Source organism: Carassius auratus, chromosome 21 (assembly GCF_003368295.1).
Source record: "Carassius auratus strain Wakin chromosome 21, ASM336829v1, whole genome shotgun sequence".
Lineage (NCBI taxonomy): Eukaryota > Metazoa > Chordata > Actinopteri > Cypriniformes > Cyprinidae > Carassius > Carassius auratus.
In genome coordinates this window covers 11025320-11043665 of record NC_039263.1, presented here as the reverse complement: position 1 = coordinate 11043665, position 18346 = coordinate 11025320, and the positions used below count along the sequence as shown (strand labels likewise).

Genomic DNA, 18346 nt, shown 5'->3' with positions numbered 1-18346 from the left:
TTCACTTCATTTTACCAAACTAGGATTGAGTTTTAAATTTGCGTGGGATCTGTACACGTTCAAACAGCACTATTCTGACAATCATTAACCATTCTTAATATCATAAACTAATTTCACCAACTCCCATTAAAATCAAAATGAGTATTCGAAAACGTAGATCTCGCACCACTAAAAATGTGTTTATTTATTTAGGCTATTAAAAGATCTCGCACCACTAACTGTTCTATTTGTTTGTTTATTAAAATAAAATGATTAAACATAGACAAATTAAAATGTGTTGTTCTTCGCTGTCCTACATCAAAACAACTCAATCTCATTAAACCACAATCACTGCATGTCACCTGTAGATTTACATGTTTAAGAAACACATACATGCACATTACAGTACATTTGATATATCAGTGTTTTAAATAAGTTGACGAATCGTTTGAATCAATGCTCATGTTAATGTCCGGGCTGCGGACTCCTCCCCCGTGTGGAGAGACCACGCAGCTCCGCACACAACATCATTCAGAGCTGCTCCTCTCAGGCCGCTGGGGGAGCGCACTACACGGGACGGCGAAAAAAGTCAAAGGGTTAACTTGGATACACACGCGGCGGTGTTTTGATCAAAAAACCCATCCAACTGCACACGGAAGCGACTTTGTTATTCACGGGAAGGATTTCTCTTGGTTTGGTATTCGTTTCGAAAAGTACACACGCGCGTAGTTGAAGGATTTAACTCCAGTATGCGGCAGTTTTGAAACAAAGGGGTCTGGAGCGCCGTTGTCTCTGTGGTAAGACGCGCTGTTGTTTTAATAACGAGCGTTATATTATTTTCTATAATGTTTAATTTTCCTCTTCTATTTTAGTTTGGATCGTCATAGTTTGGATTAACGCGTTTAAACCGAAACTCTTCGCTTTATTCCTTCACAACTCTCTTGTATACTTGATATCGCTATAGTAAAGGTCTCGTGGCGTGCCGCAGGGCTAGATGCGCGGCGCCGGTCACTTTCATTTGGTCCGATTTATTTATTTCTGTTTTTTTTTTTTTTTTAAGTGACCTATAGGTAGGGACAATTTATCACTAGATCTTTCACAAGTTAATGGGATAGAGTCGTGCTTTTCGACGAAGCAGCTGTTGGGAGTTCAGCTTGAGATGCTTGAACTTTGCTGGACGACTTCAAGCACAGCAAATTCAGAAAAGAGTTGCCCACAAGCGCCCACTCATCTTATGTTTTTAGTTCCCCTGATATACTTTTTCTGTCAAACAAACTTGAAATAGACGTAGTGTGGTAGAATTCGTACCTAAACTGAACTGGAATTGCTGCTTTCACTCCCTCATTCTTGTGTTTAAGGATTGGGGCCCTTTCTGGATGGGAAAGATGGAATCGGAGGGGCAGTGGTGGAAAAGCCAGCTTGCAGCGGACATCCATCAGGCTCTGCGAATTAAGGTGAGTTGTAATAAAGAGCTTCGCATTCATCATTGGATATCAAAGTGCAGTTTTAACCCAGACGTCAACGTCCAGGTCTCCAATGGCACAATTGCCACAAGTTGAACTAGATTCAGCTGGACTTGTCCGAGCTTTGATGGGGAAGTGTGAAATGTCACACAGCCATTAGAAAACATCCTCTGATTGTGGCCTTATAAAAGTTCCCAGCCAAAGCATCGTCTAGTATTGTCTGCATTCATATTATTAACACAATTCCTTGATAATATTGAATATCATTTACAACCAACCAGGACTATTTGCAAAACCATTAAGGTACTCTATGGTACAGCCTACTTTTAGTTTAGCTTTATTTACGTATTTTCCTAATTTATTTATTTTACTTTAAATGTGCTGTGATTATATTGTAATATTGCACGATTATACATTTTTTATAATATGGGGTCAATCTTGGGCCCTGAAATTTTAGCCACAGTTTTAATCCTTTAGCAAATTTCATAAAAGTAGACAAGCTGTTTTATCATTGTTAGTAAATCTTTTTTTTTTTTTTTTTTTTTTACTGGACACACCTGAGTTGGAGCACTAGGAAGTGTATTGCTAAACCATGTGAACTGACAGTGATGTTTAAGTGCATTTATTTAGTGCACGCTGTCTTTTTATTGTCCATCCTGTTTATTGCGGGGTGTTCTCACATCCGGCTTGGAATGTGAAGTGTTCTGTTTGTGTGTGTTTGTACTTGAGGTTGTCTGTTAGCTTTAGATTACTGGACTAAACAGTCCTGCTGGGTTTATTCAGCACGTGTCAAGGAGTGGTGAAAAATGATGCATGTGACTGAATGTGGTTGCATGAACCTTTTTTTGGCACATTATTCTCTTCCCCAGCTTGGTTAGTCAGAGTTGTATGTGAAATCTAGTGATATGTAGTACTAATGCAATGCAGATGCAAAGTGGTTCAGCTGTTTGGGGAAATATGTGAAGATGGGAGGTTTAGTTTTTTGTTAATTTTATTTAGACACAGCAATCTCTGTTTACCAACATGAAATCTTCAGTTAATGTTGAGCAGAAATGCTTAGCTGGTGTAAATCTTTGCATAGATAGGCTATAGTTTAATTCATGTTTTGTGTGGGAGGTTGTCAGAATTCACCTCCTACTACGTTAGTACTGAAACCTAAGAGTCTTTGCGATTAACTGAAGTCTTTGAGGAGGTTAATTAGCAGCGTTGTACTTAATTTTGCTTGTAAATTCTTTAGAACGATGCTAAATTATTCTAGGATATTTCTTCTGTAATTTTATGTTTCTTCACTTTAAATCTATATATGTGTGTGTGTGTGTGTCAAAGTGTTATTTAGTTTGTCTTTATCAAGCTTGACAATATTCAAGCAAGTCTATTTCCTCTTTTCAAGTGCCAATTCCCGTTTTATCTGTGTGAAACCCACAAAAATATAAAGCCACAAAGGGGTCCTGAGCTAGTTTTATTTCCTCTGGCTTTACCTTGTTATATTATTTATAGATGCTTTGAAAAAAGCATGTTCTTTTGAAAACTGTTTGCATCAAATTCAAATACAGCAGCAGCTGTAGGGCTGACTAAATTGCGAGCATGCCCCACAAAAGGGCTCCTTGAGAGGGTCAAATCCCAGCCCCTCACCCCACAGGGGACAGATGGCTGTGAGACATGATGGCTAGGCCTGTAAAGGAAGCAGAGCCTCCTCAACAGCCACTAAAAAGCAGCACACTCTGCCTGTAGACTCATGTCTGGAAAGAGTTTGACTGTTTAGCTGCTTATTAAGTGTGACTGGAGCTGTGTTTGAGTTGTCATTTCTGCGCAGTTGGTATTGGATTAACTTCTGAGAATGGCTCTGCTTTAGTTGTTTACAGAGCATGCTGACAAAAGGCAATTATTTTGATGGGCCTCGTTCATGAAAATTTTTTAATCTTTCATAAATTGGTTTGAAGATGCATTGTCCATTAAAAAATGGTACATTTATACTTTTATTTTTAATTGAATATATTTTCAGATCCTTAATACTATTTTATTTTATTTAACGTCACGTCACTACTATACTGTATAAAATACATAGCATTTTATATTATAAACAGAATTTACATGGTAATATCACAGATTCTTTTAATATTCTAAAAAATATTATTAATAATATATAAAAAAGCAATATTTATAAAAATATATAATAATAAATTATAATTTAAAATACAATTTATATATAATTCTCTATTTGAATAGAATTGATTTCTGTGATGGCAAATCTGAAATTTCCGCAGCTATCACATTTGTGTCGCATGATTCTTCAGTAAATCAATCTAAAATGCAGATTTGATGCTCAAGAAGTTTCTTATTATGTTGTGTTTCTAATATTTATGTGTAAACTGATACATTTCGGGATTATTTGTTCAATAGAAAGTTCAGCAATCTTTAGGAACATTATAAATACCTTAACTGTCACTTTTGATAATTTATTGCATTCTTGCTGAATTCCGTGATACTTTTTGTAACTTACCGTGGTCCAAATATTATATACACTGTAACATAAAAAACATACCATCCTTTTCTCCTTAGGAGCTGAAGTTGCCAACATACCAGGCTCAATCTCCACAGATCGGGATGCGGCGGTACTTTGCCGACCTGCTCGCTGTTCTCAGTAACCGATACCAGCTTTGCCCCACGGCACGTCACCTGGCCGTCTACCTGCTCGACCTCTTTATGGACCACTATGATGTAGCGGTGCGGCAGCTGTATGTCATCGCCCTCTCCTGTCTCCTCCTGGCCAGTGAGTCACATGTGTATTTGATTGCACTTTTATTTGCTCACCTGTGTTTGATTTTTATTCTTATCTGATGATTCATAAATTTGAACTGCAGAAATTTCATGTTTGGGTGCTCCTATTGAACCGAGCGAGTGCATCTGATGCTCTGCACTATAGCTGGCTGCTGTATTGTGCTGTGTGACAGCTGTGTGCATAAGAGGCCACGGTCTCTGCTGGCCTCGAGACCCCTGAGTCAGTCTCCAAGGCAACCTAACCAACGCACAAATCAGTTAGAGCTCCAGCAAGTTACAGCTGCTTCGGCACGTCTCTTCGGACAGTTTCAGGTGGATTGCAAAAGCCTTATGCGGCAGACATAGAGAGACATTCTTGCAGCGATGCAGAAGTGTCGCCAGATGTCTTCAGTAGATTTATAGTGCGGGAAACAAGGAAGTCTGACTCATAATATATCTGTGCTGTGTAATGTGGCGGGGCATGTTATCAGTGGTGGCACATCTGCTTGCACACAAACAAAGCCAGAGAGATAAGATCGAGGGGGTGACTTGTGTCGCCATGTGTTGGTGTTTTTCACAGATTAAAATCTGAAACCCAGATTAAGGCGGCCAAAATGACAATTAATGCAGAGTGCTTTCTGCATCCGTACAATACTGACCTGAATAATTTAAAGGTTGTCTTTTATATAGCGAATCTCTTGCTTTATTCTGACCCTCATTACAGCCGCCTCTTGATTGGGGGAGGGTTGTTTTGTGGCGGCCAGCAATTGGCAGTGTTCAGGCAATAATTAATTGCTTTCGACTGAATGAATAATGGCTTTGCTCATGTTTCTTGTGAGGATATCACTCCCTTTCCCCAAGTCATTGATTCAGGCGGCTGTGGTCATTGTTGGGTTTCTCTAAGAGTCGCCCGCACTCAATGTGTCTTAAAGCTGAGAGCATAGCAAAGTTTCCATTCACACCAAGATTTATTATGACAAATGGTCACAGTAGAGATGTGCTGTCTACGCATAAAACAAAAGGGTTTGTGATTTCATGACTATAAAAATAATCCCAAATTAGTATTACATTAAACCCTTGTGTTGTGTTTTTTGTTTCTGAAAAAGTTAAACTTTTAAATGTATCTATGTGTGTGTATTTTTGTACTATTTCCCCTCACCTTGTCACACTTCAAAAATGTCCAGCATTTTTCGTAATGCTATACTGTCAAATGTTGGATTACATTTTTGGTCAAATTGTTTTCTTTGAATTATTACATGTTTTTGTCTTTCTTTTTGGAACTGGTTGATCAAAGGCCTCGCTAATCTATTCACAAAATAAACTCGAAAACTGCTGTGCATAAGCTCATATGAGTGGGGCCTGTGATCAGTCAGTTCCAGAAATAAATAAAAACCATTGCTAAATTAGATTAGATTAGATTAAACAAAAGAAAACAAGTTTTTAATAAAAATCTGAGTTTTGTTGATATTGCATGCTGAGAGATTTACATTTTGACTTGGAACACCAAATTAGAAAAAAGGATTTTCAGCTCAGCACAAGGGTTAATATTGTTAGTGTGCCTGTCATTGTTCACTGAAACTATTAAAAAATGTTTTTGGTAATTGAGATGAAGCTAAAATAAAACATTAATATTAGATGAAAAGCATAAAAATGAGAAATGCTGCCTTACTGAAATTATTAGAATTAAAATATATATGAATTAAAATGAATATATATATTAAAGCCAAATGACAAAAACACAACAAAATGACTTAAAATATAGCAATAAAAGCTAATTAAAAAGATAGGAATACTGTAATAGTATATAAATAATACTAAAATAACACAGCTGCCCGACTAAAGCTCATTTACTTTGGTTTAAGATTTTTTTTAAGCTTGTGTAATTTGAAGCCAGACCGTAACCCCGTATTAACACAGGATGATCATCTTGAAGGCTGAGTCGACAGATATTGCGTCGTGCCAAGATTTTAGCTGAGGTCAACGTAAAAAAAAAAACCCACTGCTGTCCTGAAACAGAGGAAATGAATCAAGACTTTCAGATCTAATTTTTAGGTGATAACATTCAGGGATGAATGATGGCTAAATGCAGTTTGAGGATACGCATGGACGAACACTTGAGCTTGATGTTATCAGTGCAATTAGCCCCCCACACCCACCCGCTCTCATTCTTTTAGCTGAGAACTTCGGAGGAGGAGAGGGTGAGATATCAGGCTCATTTCCTCTCCTGAGCTGAGGCGATGGGGGTTTGTTATGCTAACGCACCGTGTATGTCGTGAAACTCGTTTTTATTAAAGTTCCTCTATTATGGGTTATGAAAGGTTCATATTTTGGGTTTGGGAGTCCCCACAACAGGCTGACATTCATGCAAGGTCAAAAAAACACTTTCACTGTCTTATAATATGCATTTATTTTTACCTATTTCCTCAAAGACTCTCAAGCGATTCGTTCAGTGATTCATTTTTCCAATCCCCCGTGACGCTAGTCTGCGGTGATTGGTCACATTTTAATTTCATCATGCCTGTATGTCTGATAGAGCAGTGTTTGTGAGCGCAGCGCTGCTTTGTTTACAGCGTTACCTGGGAAACGCTTTTTTACTGCTCCAAAAGAGGCACCTAGTGGCAAACAATGAATTAGCATATTCATTTCAGACCTACGCAAGTGGGCGGGCAATATGCTAATGTTTTGTGTTGATGTCAACGTGACATAGCTTGGGATTCATTGTAAAAATGACTCATTTCAATGATTCAGAGTTGACTCTTTCTTTTGAGAGACAAAACTTTATACAAAGTGCACTTTCAGATTTAAAACTTTGAAGGATTTTTTCATTCAATTAGAGCTGTGTTACACACTGCATAAAATGTAGTTTTTAAAAATCCATAATCGGGGCAATTTGATCAAACCTAATAGTATGTATGTACATATGTATATGTGTGTGTGTGTGTGTGTGTGTGTGTGTGTGTGTATATATATATATATATATTTATATATATATATATATATATGAAACCCCAACCCTCTGGTAGTTTTCCATTATCAGCAAGAAGCCCTGTTGAAATGGTATATCATCCTGTAGCTAATGGAGCAGCAGCTCTCCTTTTTGATGAAACGGTGTAGAGTAGCATGTCAAATGAAGGCTGGCCCTCTCCTCAGAAGGATGAGGAAGGGGGGAGATGAGGGCCCTGGAGGGGCATGTTTGAACTGAAACACTCAGCAGGGTTCCTGATATTCAGATTAGTGTGACAGATGCCCCCCTGAGGTTTGATGCTAATGAAAAGAATTTGTACGCCCCAGATAATTAAGAAAAGACACTGTGCGATGGCTTTTTGTGTCAGCTGGCCATTTTTGACCGTGAGGGTCCACCAGGGTTTCCTGTTCTGCTGCTGAATCTACAGTGACACGACAAAAGATTGTATTTTAGGTTGAATTGAATGTGATGATGTGAAAGACAATAGATAGGCAACATGTTTCTGTTTGTCTTTGTTGGCTGCACACAAGAACAAAGGATTCATATGTTTTGGGTTCATCAGGATCCAGCTCATCAGGATGACACATAATTGCAAAATCATAGTAGTGTACATGTAGTATAATTATATAAAATATATACAGTGCAAAATATTGTATAATTATAATGACATATCATGATAATTTAATGTATAAATAATGTGTTTTAAACTTCATGTTTTTGTTTCTCTTTAACTTTGCTCGGATATTTCCTTTAAAAGAAGATTATATTCAAACCTGGAAACCATGAATTCATTTGTTTTTTTTTTCTGCTTTAAAAAAAAAAGCATTTTATGTTTGTTTTATTTTTACTTTTTCACCAGTTATATTTAGCCTACTTTGTTCAAGACTCAGATTTTCAGATTATCATGACAATTTCAGACTATCATGAAAATTGATATACATTTGGTAAAGTAGTTTACATATTTAAACAAAAAGTGAAATGGTTATAGACAAGATTACCATTCAAGATATAGTTTTGTCATATTGTGCAGAAAGAATATTTGTGTAACTGGGGAAAAAAATTGGAATTCATAAAATGCAGCCCTGAATGCATTTCATATGTAAAATAACGTCATTATGAGTGTTTCAGAAAAAAATGATCATAATTGTCCTGTGATCTATGTACATAGACTACACTGCCCCCCCTTTTTTTATTTTTCATCCTCAGAATTGTTCTAACCATGGCTGCATCTTATGTATATATTTGTATTTACTTGTTTATTGCATTGCTTTTTTAAATGTAATTTTATTTTTGTTTGTTAGTTTGTTTGTGTTGTTCTTGGTGCTAGCATTTATAATTGTATTTTGTCTTTGACTCCGAGAATAAGGACGTTTTTGACTAATTTTGGTCTCCGTTAACAGATTGAAACTATTCTGTTGGCTTTCTTTTTTTGTATCTCTGATTGAATAACATTGAGATAACCAGTTTTAGAAATTGATATAATATTTCACAATATTGAAGTAAATATATAAATACAGCCTTGATGAGCATAAGAGACTCCATTAAAAAAATTATTTGCTAATTCTGAGAGAGCGCTTATTGAATTGCCATCCGACTCTTGTAATGACTGGGTGTTTATGTCAGCTTGTAGTAGTTTAGATACTCATTTACAATAGAAGTTATGTTGTATTAAACGACAGTGTCATTAAAATTGTGTATAAAAAATGTGTATGTCCATAGAAATTATGTGTGAGTTTTTAAAACTCAGTATCTTGATGTAGAGGCCTGATAGTGCTTGCGTTTCATTTAAGACAAAGTCTCAGTGAATGAAGATGTGACCTTGGATTCTGTTTGCTGTTTGGACGTCCGTTTCTCCACGTCAGCCAGCGATCTGAGGGGGTCTGTGAGTGCTCAAGCATGAGCCGTAGAAGTCAGAGGTCGTGGGGCTTTTATTGTAGGAGCATTAGACTGCGGGGGAAGCAATACTACAGAGCCTTGGACTCAGGGGAAAAGATATTAACACCTTGCACCTAGAGTCAGGAAGGGAAACGAAGAGAACAAAGGAATTCTGCAGTGAAGGGCTAATTCACCATGAGGAAGCTGTGCTCTCTCACTACAGGAATTCACAAAATGCTTCACCTCAATGATGTCAATGCAAATTCCTTGTGAAAAAGCACAGAGATGCATTGTTCTTTAATCAAGAATGTCTTAGATCTTAGTGAGATCTGGTCATGGGAGCTTAATAAAAAGGTATAAAATGTCCTTGCTTTCATCTGTAACACATCATGATGAATCTGCATCGTGATATCTCTGTGATGTCTGGAATGCCAGCAGCATAAATCCATGCATTCATATTTTATCATTGTAATGGAAATCAAACAGATGAAATGCTTGAGCTCAAATAGTTGTTTGTCTTGGCTCAGGTAAGTTCGAGGAGAAGGAGGACCGTGTGCCCAAACTGGAGCAGCTGAACACTCTGGGCTTCATGTGCAGTCTGAACCTCACCCTCAACAAGCGTGACCTCATCAAGATGGAGCTGCTGCTGCTGGAGACATTCGGCTGGAACCTGTGCATGCCCACACCTGCCCACTTCATCGACTACTACCTCCACGCTGCTGTGCAGGAGGGGGATCTGCACAACGGCTGGCCCCTCTCCTCCCTGTCCAAGACCAAAGCCTTCATGGACAAATACACGCACTACTTCCTCGAGGTTTCGTTGCAAGGTGAAAAAGTCACCTTTTTTAACACTCCAAAGAAAAAGGAAACATGGAAATCACATTACCACTTTAAATGATTCGGTTCAGTCGCAATGACTCATTTATTAACAGCGACTTGCTGCCACCTACTGGCAGTTTTAATTTCATATTTAAATTATATATATATATATATATATATGTGTGTGTGTGTGTGTGTGTGTGTGTGTGTGTGTGTGTGTATATATATATATATATATATATATATATATATATATGTATATGTGTGTGTGTGTGTGTATATATATATATATATATATATATGTATATATATGTATATGTATATGTGTGTGTGTGTGTGTATAATAATTAAATAAATATCAGTATTTAATTTGTTTAAAATAACATATCATTTATGCATTTGTAACTGCAGGTTAAATGCATTCATGTCCCTCTGAGCTGAATGAAATAGTGTAACTAGGCCTTCAGCTAAATGCCTCTTCAGATGCAGCTTCTGTGTTAATGAATTTTGATACTGATATCATTTGTTTGGTCCCAAATGTCTTATTCTGATTGACTGATTAAATGTAAGAATTTGACTCAAAAGATGATGCGCACTTTTAGGGAAGAAAAAGAAAAAAAATTATTTATTTTGAGGAGACCTATCTTACTTTTCCAATAAATCGATGGAATAGTCTGTATAATACTCGATTACTAAAATAGCCAATAGCGGCAGCCCTAATTTGAATGTTCTATTAAAACGAAGTCATAATGATGAAACAGAAAATGTTATTTGAGAAGATCATCAATTCAGATTGTAAATTTGATAAAATGTTGGTTATATAACAGACTTCTATAATACACCACGGATAAAAAGATTTGGTTAGGTAAGGTTTTTTTTTTTAATCATAAGTCTCTTATGCACCAAGCCTTTGAACAGCAGTGTTATTATAATAATGTACAATAATGCAAAATAGTCAATTTACCAATATCTGTGACATTCACTAAATGATAAATATATAATTTAAAACTGCCAATGTTTAATGTTTTTATTATTATTTTTTTATAATTGAACTTTTTAAAAACTTGTTGGAATCGCTGCAGAAATAATATTAATGTTACATTTAAAATTACTATTTAATATAATCTACAATATAAATCGTAATGCCTGTTCTATTTATTTGCTTAATGAATGAATTGCCACTCATTCATATCACCTATATGTCAGTTATTGATGACTTATTAAGTATACTGATGATGCAGCCGCTTCATAAAAGTTTCAAGCCTAGCAGTCTGTTAACCATGGTAAAATCACTGAGGCTATAACACATCATGTTTGTATGTGTCTTTGTTGTAGATCATGCCTTCCTGAGCTTCAGGCCTTCTCAGGTGGCAGCTGCCTGCATAGCTGCATCCAGAATCTGCCTGCAGATCTCCCCCAGCTGGACCACTGTCCTCCACCTGCTCACGGGCTACTCCTGGGATCATCTGATGCAGTGCATCCAGCTCATGTTACTGTAAGAGCAAACCACAGTATATGCTCGCATTCTTAGAACATAATGTGCCCTGAAGTAACCCACACATGCTGCACCTAACCCTGCTCTTTTGTTTAATTTTGCAGCGCTCACGACAATGATGTAAAAGAAGCCAACAAATCCAAATCTTCCCCTTCCGCCAGTCAGAGCCTCCAGCCGCAAGCTCACGTCCCCCACAGCCCTGCCACCCCCTCTCTGCAAAGGCAGCCTGCCTCCAGCTCCCAGCAGCTGCTCCTCCAGGCCAGCAGTTACCCGCAGCTCCCCCAGCACTCGCCGGCGTTATCCCAGCTGCACATGCTGGCCGACTGCCAGGCCCTGGGACCGGTGGGCTCTCGGGAATATCTGCAGCCCCACCAGGCCAGTCTGCTTTCGGCCTCGATGCCGGCCAGCTCTTTCCCGTCTTTCCCCAGCTTGGCGTCGGGGCTGCGAGGCTTGCCCCTCCAGGGTCCCATCTCCATGCAGGTGAGCATGGGGCCCGAGCGCCACTGCCTCGGTCTGACTTACGGGAGCGGCTGCTTGAGCTCCCACCACACGTTCACAGCCGGCTGCTTCGACAGGTGACGCCAGGAGAGGGAGGACAAACTCAACCTGGGGCTGCCGCCGTCCTCCGCCCTCTCTGCCGCCCCCGAGGGGCTCCGTCCCGGACGCCGACGGAAACTTTCCAAACGGAAAGCCAACAGCCGAGCGGATCCAACTGAAGTCATAGTATTAACTTGAGAACTCTGTTTTTTTTTTAGCGTTTGGGTTTTTCGTGAACTGAGGATGTCTATTTTTTAAGAGTATTTAGCCAAGTGAGGACCTTCTTCCAGTGCCACAAGCTTAAGACTTGGGAATCCTTTATTGAGCACACAGCCTTAAGAAGAGAAATCAAGTCGATCCGCATTCCATCCCACCAGCATTTTGGAACAAGTCCTTGAACTTTCACACTGGATTTGCTGTACGGTCCTTTAATGCTGCTGCCTTTTTATACGAACCGATGGCTTTACGATCAAGAATCCTGTCTCCCTTCTGGTCTTGTTTACAGTGACATGCCACGTATCAGGGATGTACAGATCTCTTTAATACGAACACCATACATACCATTGAACCAGCTGATGTTTGTATGAAGTAGCTTCTTTTGTTCTCGTCTGTATTTCTTGTCCAAGTCTTTAGAGAAGGTTGACGTTACACTGAGGTTCCAGTTCCCTCAAGCAGATGGAGGGAGATGCCCCAGGGGACGGAGGCATCTGTGCTCCCCTCTTTTCCATGCTGGAGGAGACCATGCTTTACTAGTTCCTCCTTCCCCCAGGGAAACATAGCCATGATCGCCCTGCGGTTCTGCCGTGTGCTATGAAGATGACTTGACTGTGCTGTACCTCTTCCCATCAGACACTGTGGCTCGTAAAGATTACCTCGCTGTTACACTGTCATTTACCTCCAAGGTCATGCTAATAACTAGTTTAACCTAGTTAGAAAAGAGTTCTTCTGTTACAGCTGTAGCGTCATACCTTTAGGTCAACGTTTTAGTCTCGTTTCTGTTAAGCAGACGGTCCAAAACATTATTATTGTAAACTAAAGATAAGATTAACCAAACATGTTACTTTCCTTTCCTTTTGTTAGTGTAATTATTTGTTGTTCAGAGGGTTCTTAGACTACACAATGAATTTCTTTATTTTGACTGGCCTTAAGACCAAAGCGTCTGCTTTACGTCCTGCTGAATGAGAAGCTTTTTCAACCACTTTACTGGACTTTGGATCAAAAATCTTTCTCCTATGGTCCTGAACTTTGAACTACCTCAATGTATTGCCATTTACGTGCTGATTCTGCAGGGCTCGTCTTTTCATTTTATGTTTCTTCTTCGCGATCGGTCAGAACATTCAAGAGCTTTTTTACCCAAGAACGCAGGGTTTTTTTTTTTGTGTTGAAGTCCCGTGTTTTGTATAGAACTGGTAGAGAACTGTGTTCACTGTAACAGACACGCACTGTTTGATATTTCAAGTCATTCTCTTGTTGAAGCCTCTGTGTGTGCAATATGTAATCAATAAGTTTGTTACTTTTTAGACTGTATAGTTTTATTTTGTACCACTACTTTTTTTTTTTTTTTTTTTTTTACAATGTAGAATTAGTCTTTTGTTGGTTTGGTTTGTTTTAACACGCTATTACTGCTTACATGCAGTGATTTATTTCTCCACCAAGAAAATGTTGCACATTGCAACCGATGTCTCCTGAATCTCTAGACATTTAGTAGACTAGAGAACACTGATTCTGCTCATTCAGTGATCTTATGGGTTTATTTAAAAGCCTGTACTTGGGAAGGGAAGGGAAGGGGGCAGCAGGTGTAAATTGGATGAAAACGCCAGAAATAAAATGGAAAAAGCACAAATGTTTCGTTGATGTGTGAATCATAGATGCTGGATTTGCATGGCTCGGGGCGAGTTGTTTCATATGAATGTCTGGACTCATTGCACATGAAAAGGTCTTTGGTGGGTTGGGGAAGTGGTGGTGGTGGGGGGGGGGGTTGTGTTCATTTGGCTCCACCCCAAATACCACTGCCCTCCCCCTTCCTCCTCGTGTGTTACACACTGGACTGAAGACAATGGGGGAGATTCCCACCCCACATGGTGGTTCTTCCTGTCACTAAACACCACTAAACAAATAAAGCGCATCCAACTGAGCACCACTGATCGTTTCATAGATAAAAGCTATTGGGCTCAAAGGACAGTCGACAATAGCTACAGTAGTTTTGGTGTGATGGACAAATTTTGATTTTTTTTCTTTAAGTTGTGGTTTTAAGGAAACATCTGTGACATGCAAAAGACAGAGAAGAAAAATGGAACTTTATGACTATGGTCTGAGTTGGTAGTTGCATGCAGTTCTTAAAACAAATAGAGACAGCCATGATTCAGCTGGGTTAACAACGTGTTCGATCTTTAATGGTATGTCACCCCAAAATGAAAATTATATTTGACTCATTCTCATATCGTTCCAAACCTGTCTTCTTTACAGAAGAAGATATTTTGAAGACTAACTTATTTTTAACAGTTTCAAGTTCCCTTTAACTTCCATTGTATGGACAAAAAGTACAGATGAAGTCAAAGAACGATAGCTATTGGGTTTCAGGGGTTTTCTGTCTTTGTTCAGAAGAACAAAGTAAGTCTTACAGGTATGTAATGACACAAGGGTGAGTAAATGACACAATATTCATTTTTAGGTGAATTATCTCTTTAAGGACCTTGAAAAACCTTTCTTGACTTGAGGAGGCTTATATAACTGTTCTTTTAGGAGGCCATATCATTTTATAGGCTATAAAATTGGTTTATAGTTTAAATAACTTTTTTTTTAAATATTAGCATTTCTTATACATCTATCATTTTGCTTCAGACGACTTGACTGATTCGTCAACCGCAGTCATTGGGTTCCTGTCATGTCCGTTTTTTAGGCATCGACACTATATTATATGAAGTCAGTATTTTTATTAAAGTCTTAATTTTGTCCCTTTGGAATTATAAGGTTCTTTCTGACATTTTTGACAAAACTGAGTTATTCCCATATTGTTATTCTGTGACAATTTATTTCCATTATATGATAAAACATTTTTTATGTTGTATACATATGGGATTTTTATTTAAAAAAAAACAATAAGGTTCTATCTACACAGTCGAATGGAATACAAAAACTTTGAAGCTCAATATCTCAAAACTACTCGGAATGCGGATAGAACCTTATAATTCCAAGGGGATGATTTGTGTTCATCTGAAAACAGAAAAAAAAAGTCTGGTATGGCTTAAGTAAATTTTTTTTTTTTAGGTGGAGTATCTATTTAAAATGTAAAGAATGACTTAATCTTGATAGGATGGAGCTTGATGCGCCATTGTGGATTAGGGCTTTTATCGGTTTAATTAAAGAGACTGGATGGTCCGCAGACAGAGAGAGCGGACCTCCCTTTGTGCTGGAGCCTGGCGGGGGGTGCATGGGCAGGCCCTTTGGAGGTGGGCCACATGTCTGAGTTGGTGTGATGAAGAGACGGAGTCGGATGTGGGGGGGGTTGAAAGCTGGCAAAGGGGCAGTTGGGTAATGGATCATTTTCACAACCTTTGTTTGCAAAGCAAGGCAGGGGGAGGGGCTGGCACCTTTTTACTTAATTACCAGGAGGAGGAACCTCTAAACTGAAGCGTGCCCTCGAAATGCTTTGCTTTTATCGTATTTTTCTTCAAATGGATATTTAGTTTATATATGTATATAATATGCATTACTGTTGACTTCAGTTCTTTTATTTAATTAAAAATGTCTTAACTTAAAAATTGCCTTGAAAAACCAAGTACCCGTCCACTCTCCATGTGCTATTAGTATATTAATTTACTTGTAATGTCCATTTTAGTTTTTGCTTAAAAATACCTTAATCTTAAAAAAGGTACCTTGATGAATCAAGCCTCCACCTGCTTCCTTTGTTATGAGAAGGAAAAAAAAGAATGTGTTTGTCTTTGTTGGAGACCGGCCTGCAGGGTACATGCAGGATTGAAGTGTGGTCTGCCCTCCTGTGGTGGTCAGGCAGCCAGCAATCATTCTAATTTGATTAAATATTTGATCTCTTTAAAATGTGACATTATTGGATTCTCATTTCATCACTGAATCACTTTAAGCATTAGCAGGATGAATTAGAAAGATCAGGAGACATTAGTCAGTTTAGCTCGTACACTTTATTCAAGTAAATGATAGGTCAGAGCAGAACAGGGTCATTTATCTCAATAATGCAGTTAGATCTTCTTGCTTGTACGTACATAAACAACTGGACCACTAGCAGCAGTGGCTGTGGAGGTCTGGAAAGCAAAGCAAAAGCACTTTAGCTATTGTACAAGCATTGAAACTCATTTCATAAAGTCAAATCTCATGATATCTCACCTCCACCAGCTTTCCACCGCTGATCTCAGATGTGTGGTGGTACTTGGGGAAACTTATGGCCAGCTTTCCCCCTTCCATGGAGACTATGCCCTAGTGAGGACATGCAAATGTGAGGTTTTTTTAATCAATTGCATAGCCTTTAAGAATCTAACTGAAGTCATCGTAAGTTCAGTCTTATCTCTTATGAAAGATACGATATCCTACCTTAAATTTCTTCCCTCCAACAGTCTCCATTTCGCTCTCTTTGCCAACGATGAATTTGTTGGTCACAACATGGTTATTTGGGTAGAACTGGATCCATGTGAAATCATCTCCGTTCTGGACGACCTCTGTCACAAGCTTGAAGTCGCGGCCCTTTGAGATGACATCATCGGGGATACCTGAGGCGTACGGGACAGAATCGGCACATTAGAACGATTTCTAAGGGATCATGTGACACTGAAGACTGGAGTGATGGCTGCTTACAATTCGGTTGTACCAAAACAGGAGTAAATTACATTTTAAAATGCTGTTCAAAAGTAATATTTCACATTACACATGCTGCCTTGGTGAGCATAATGAGAGAAGTGTTTCAGAAACATTAAAAAATCTTTGTTATTCCATAATTTTACCAGTAGATGTTGAAATTGAAATGTGTCTGTCCTCCTAAATATAAGGATCCCAAATTGCAATTTTCCAGCCATGCCATAGAAAACCCAATAATTTACAGAATTTATTTTTAGGTTAATGAAGACGTGCTTGCAAATGAGATGCAAACACACCAGAACATTTTCTTGTTTAAAGCAATTTGTATTACAAGGACTGTCTAAATTAGAGCAGCCTGGGATTACGTGCATGGAAGTGCAGCCAGAAATTCTCAAGTTAAAGCATTTCATAAATCATCTTTTTTCTTTGTGTGAAGAACATTTTGGTATTCTAAAGAACCCTTTTCTTTTATAAAGAACCTTTTTATTTTTTTGCAGTGGAAAGGTTCTGTGGATGTTAAATGTTCTTCATGGAAGCATAAGTGTAAAATGAAGAACTTTTATTTTTTAGAGTGTGGTTTTCTGCCATCAACAGAGCAGAAATTAGTTGTTTGTGAAGTTGCAGCTTACCGATCAGTTTGCAGAACTCTTCATATCCATCCTGAGACTCGACTTGCCACTTTCCGTTGAAAGCCATGGTTTGGGCGTTGATTGTTGAGCAGAGAGGAAGTGCGGAGTTGAGAGCTGAAGTACTGATGGGTGAAGTTTTCTGCTCCTATATACCCCACCGATCTTCAACTCTGCCTCTTTTTTTCATGATGTTATGGGCACACCATCACCATAACCAAGCCATAAACTTTTACGATGGCCTCACAAAAGCACAAGTCATCAGGTGCATGACCGCACGGCCGGTTACCTGGGTAGCAATGATGTACCATACATGAGCAATGAAGGAAAATCATTCACGCTTAAAATCTTTTCCAATAGAGTGTGTACAATGACACAACACTGGATATAATGGAAATAGCACTTGCCATCTATATGGTCAATATTCACGACAAACAGATGATTAATGGGAGTAATATAGCAATGTATCCCATTTGTGCAGACTATCTCTTGTAATGAACCAGCTACAAAAGCTTGATAGTACTGAAGGCCATCTGCCTTGACCTTATTCTTGATAGGACAGAAAGCGCTTTATGTCAGACTGAACTATATGTTGTAGTAGATAGTGTTTTATACCCACACAAATCTTTCGTATACATAAAAAAAAAAAAAAAAAAAAGTCTTTCCCTAAGTCTAATGTTGAGATTTACAGATAAATTTCAGCTTCAAAGATCTCAACCACACACAAATCTAGCCGAATGATGAGCTGAAGAGAGATAAAAGCAGGATCGGAACAGGATGAGCTCTCAGCTAGCTGCAAGCTCTCACCTCTGAAAGCACACATTGATTCTTGGGGAACAGGCACTTCTGAAGCATCAAAAGGTCATTTGATGATTAGATATTATTAACAGTGAAGTTTAAGGCATATCATGGGATAGTGCTGCAAGGAAGATTTTTTTTCTTCACTTTTGTCATGAATATGTAGCTACAACAGCATAATACAAATGATTGTGCATTAACTGCAGTT

At 38.5% G+C, this 18346-nt stretch overlaps 2 protein-coding genes across 2 annotated transcripts; one reads left to right on the top strand and one right to left on the bottom strand.

Moving 5' to 3' along the window:
- Positions 1 to 470: 470 nt before the first annotated feature.
- On the top strand, positions 471 to 13729 carry LOC113038466 (cyclin-J-like). The gene is made up of 6 exons (XM_026195892.1): positions 471 to 776; positions 1338 to 1433; positions 4002 to 4212; positions 9567 to 9866; positions 11194 to 11353; positions 11458 to 13729. Exons 2-6 carry the CDS (start codon positions 1356 to 1358, stop codon positions 11930 to 11932), a joined length of 1224 nt encoding a protein of 407 aa, XP_026051677.1. The 5' UTR covers positions 471 to 776; positions 1338 to 1355; the 3' UTR covers positions 11933 to 13729.
- Positions 13730 to 16028: 2299 nt separating this feature from the next.
- Positions 16029 to 17481, bottom strand: LOC113039182 (gastrotropin-like). Its single transcript, XM_026197072.1, has 4 exons — positions 17344 to 17481; positions 16454 to 16629; positions 16250 to 16339; positions 16029 to 16167 (listed from the first exon to the last, which is right to left on the bottom strand). Exons 1-4 carry the CDS (start codon positions 17408 to 17410, stop codon positions 16105 to 16107), a joined length of 396 nt encoding a protein of 131 aa, XP_026052857.1. The 5' UTR covers positions 17411 to 17481; the 3' UTR covers positions 16029 to 16104.
- Between the last annotated feature and the right edge of the window lie 865 nt (positions 17482 to 18346).

Excerpts from the sequence above, each read along its gene's own strand:
- LOC113039182 (XM_026197072.1), bottom strand. The coding sequence starts at position 17,410 with ATGGCTTTCAACGGAAAGTGGCAAGTCGAGTCTCAGGATGGATATGAA. Across the intron at positions 16,340-16,453 it reads TTGGAGGGAAGAAATTTAAG|GGCATAGTCTCCATGGAAGG; the intron begins GTAGGATATCGT and ends TGTCCTCACTAG. Across the intron at positions 16,168-16,249 it reads GCGGTGGAAAGCTGGTGGAG|ACCTCCACAGCCACTGCTGC; the intron begins GTGAGATATCAT and ends TTTGCTTTCCAG.
- LOC113038466 (XM_026195892.1), top strand. The coding sequence starts at position 1,356 with ATGGGAAAGATGGAATCGGAGGGGCAGTGGTGGAAAAGCCAGCTTGCA. Across the intron at positions 1,434-4,001 it reads ATCAGGCTCTGCGAATTAAG|GAGCTGAAGTTGCCAACATA; the intron begins GTGAGTTGTAAT and ends TTTTCTCCTTAG. Across the intron at positions 11,354-11,457 it reads TGCATCCAGCTCATGTTACT|CGCTCACGACAATGATGTAA; the intron begins GTAAGAGCAAAC and ends TTAATTTTGCAG.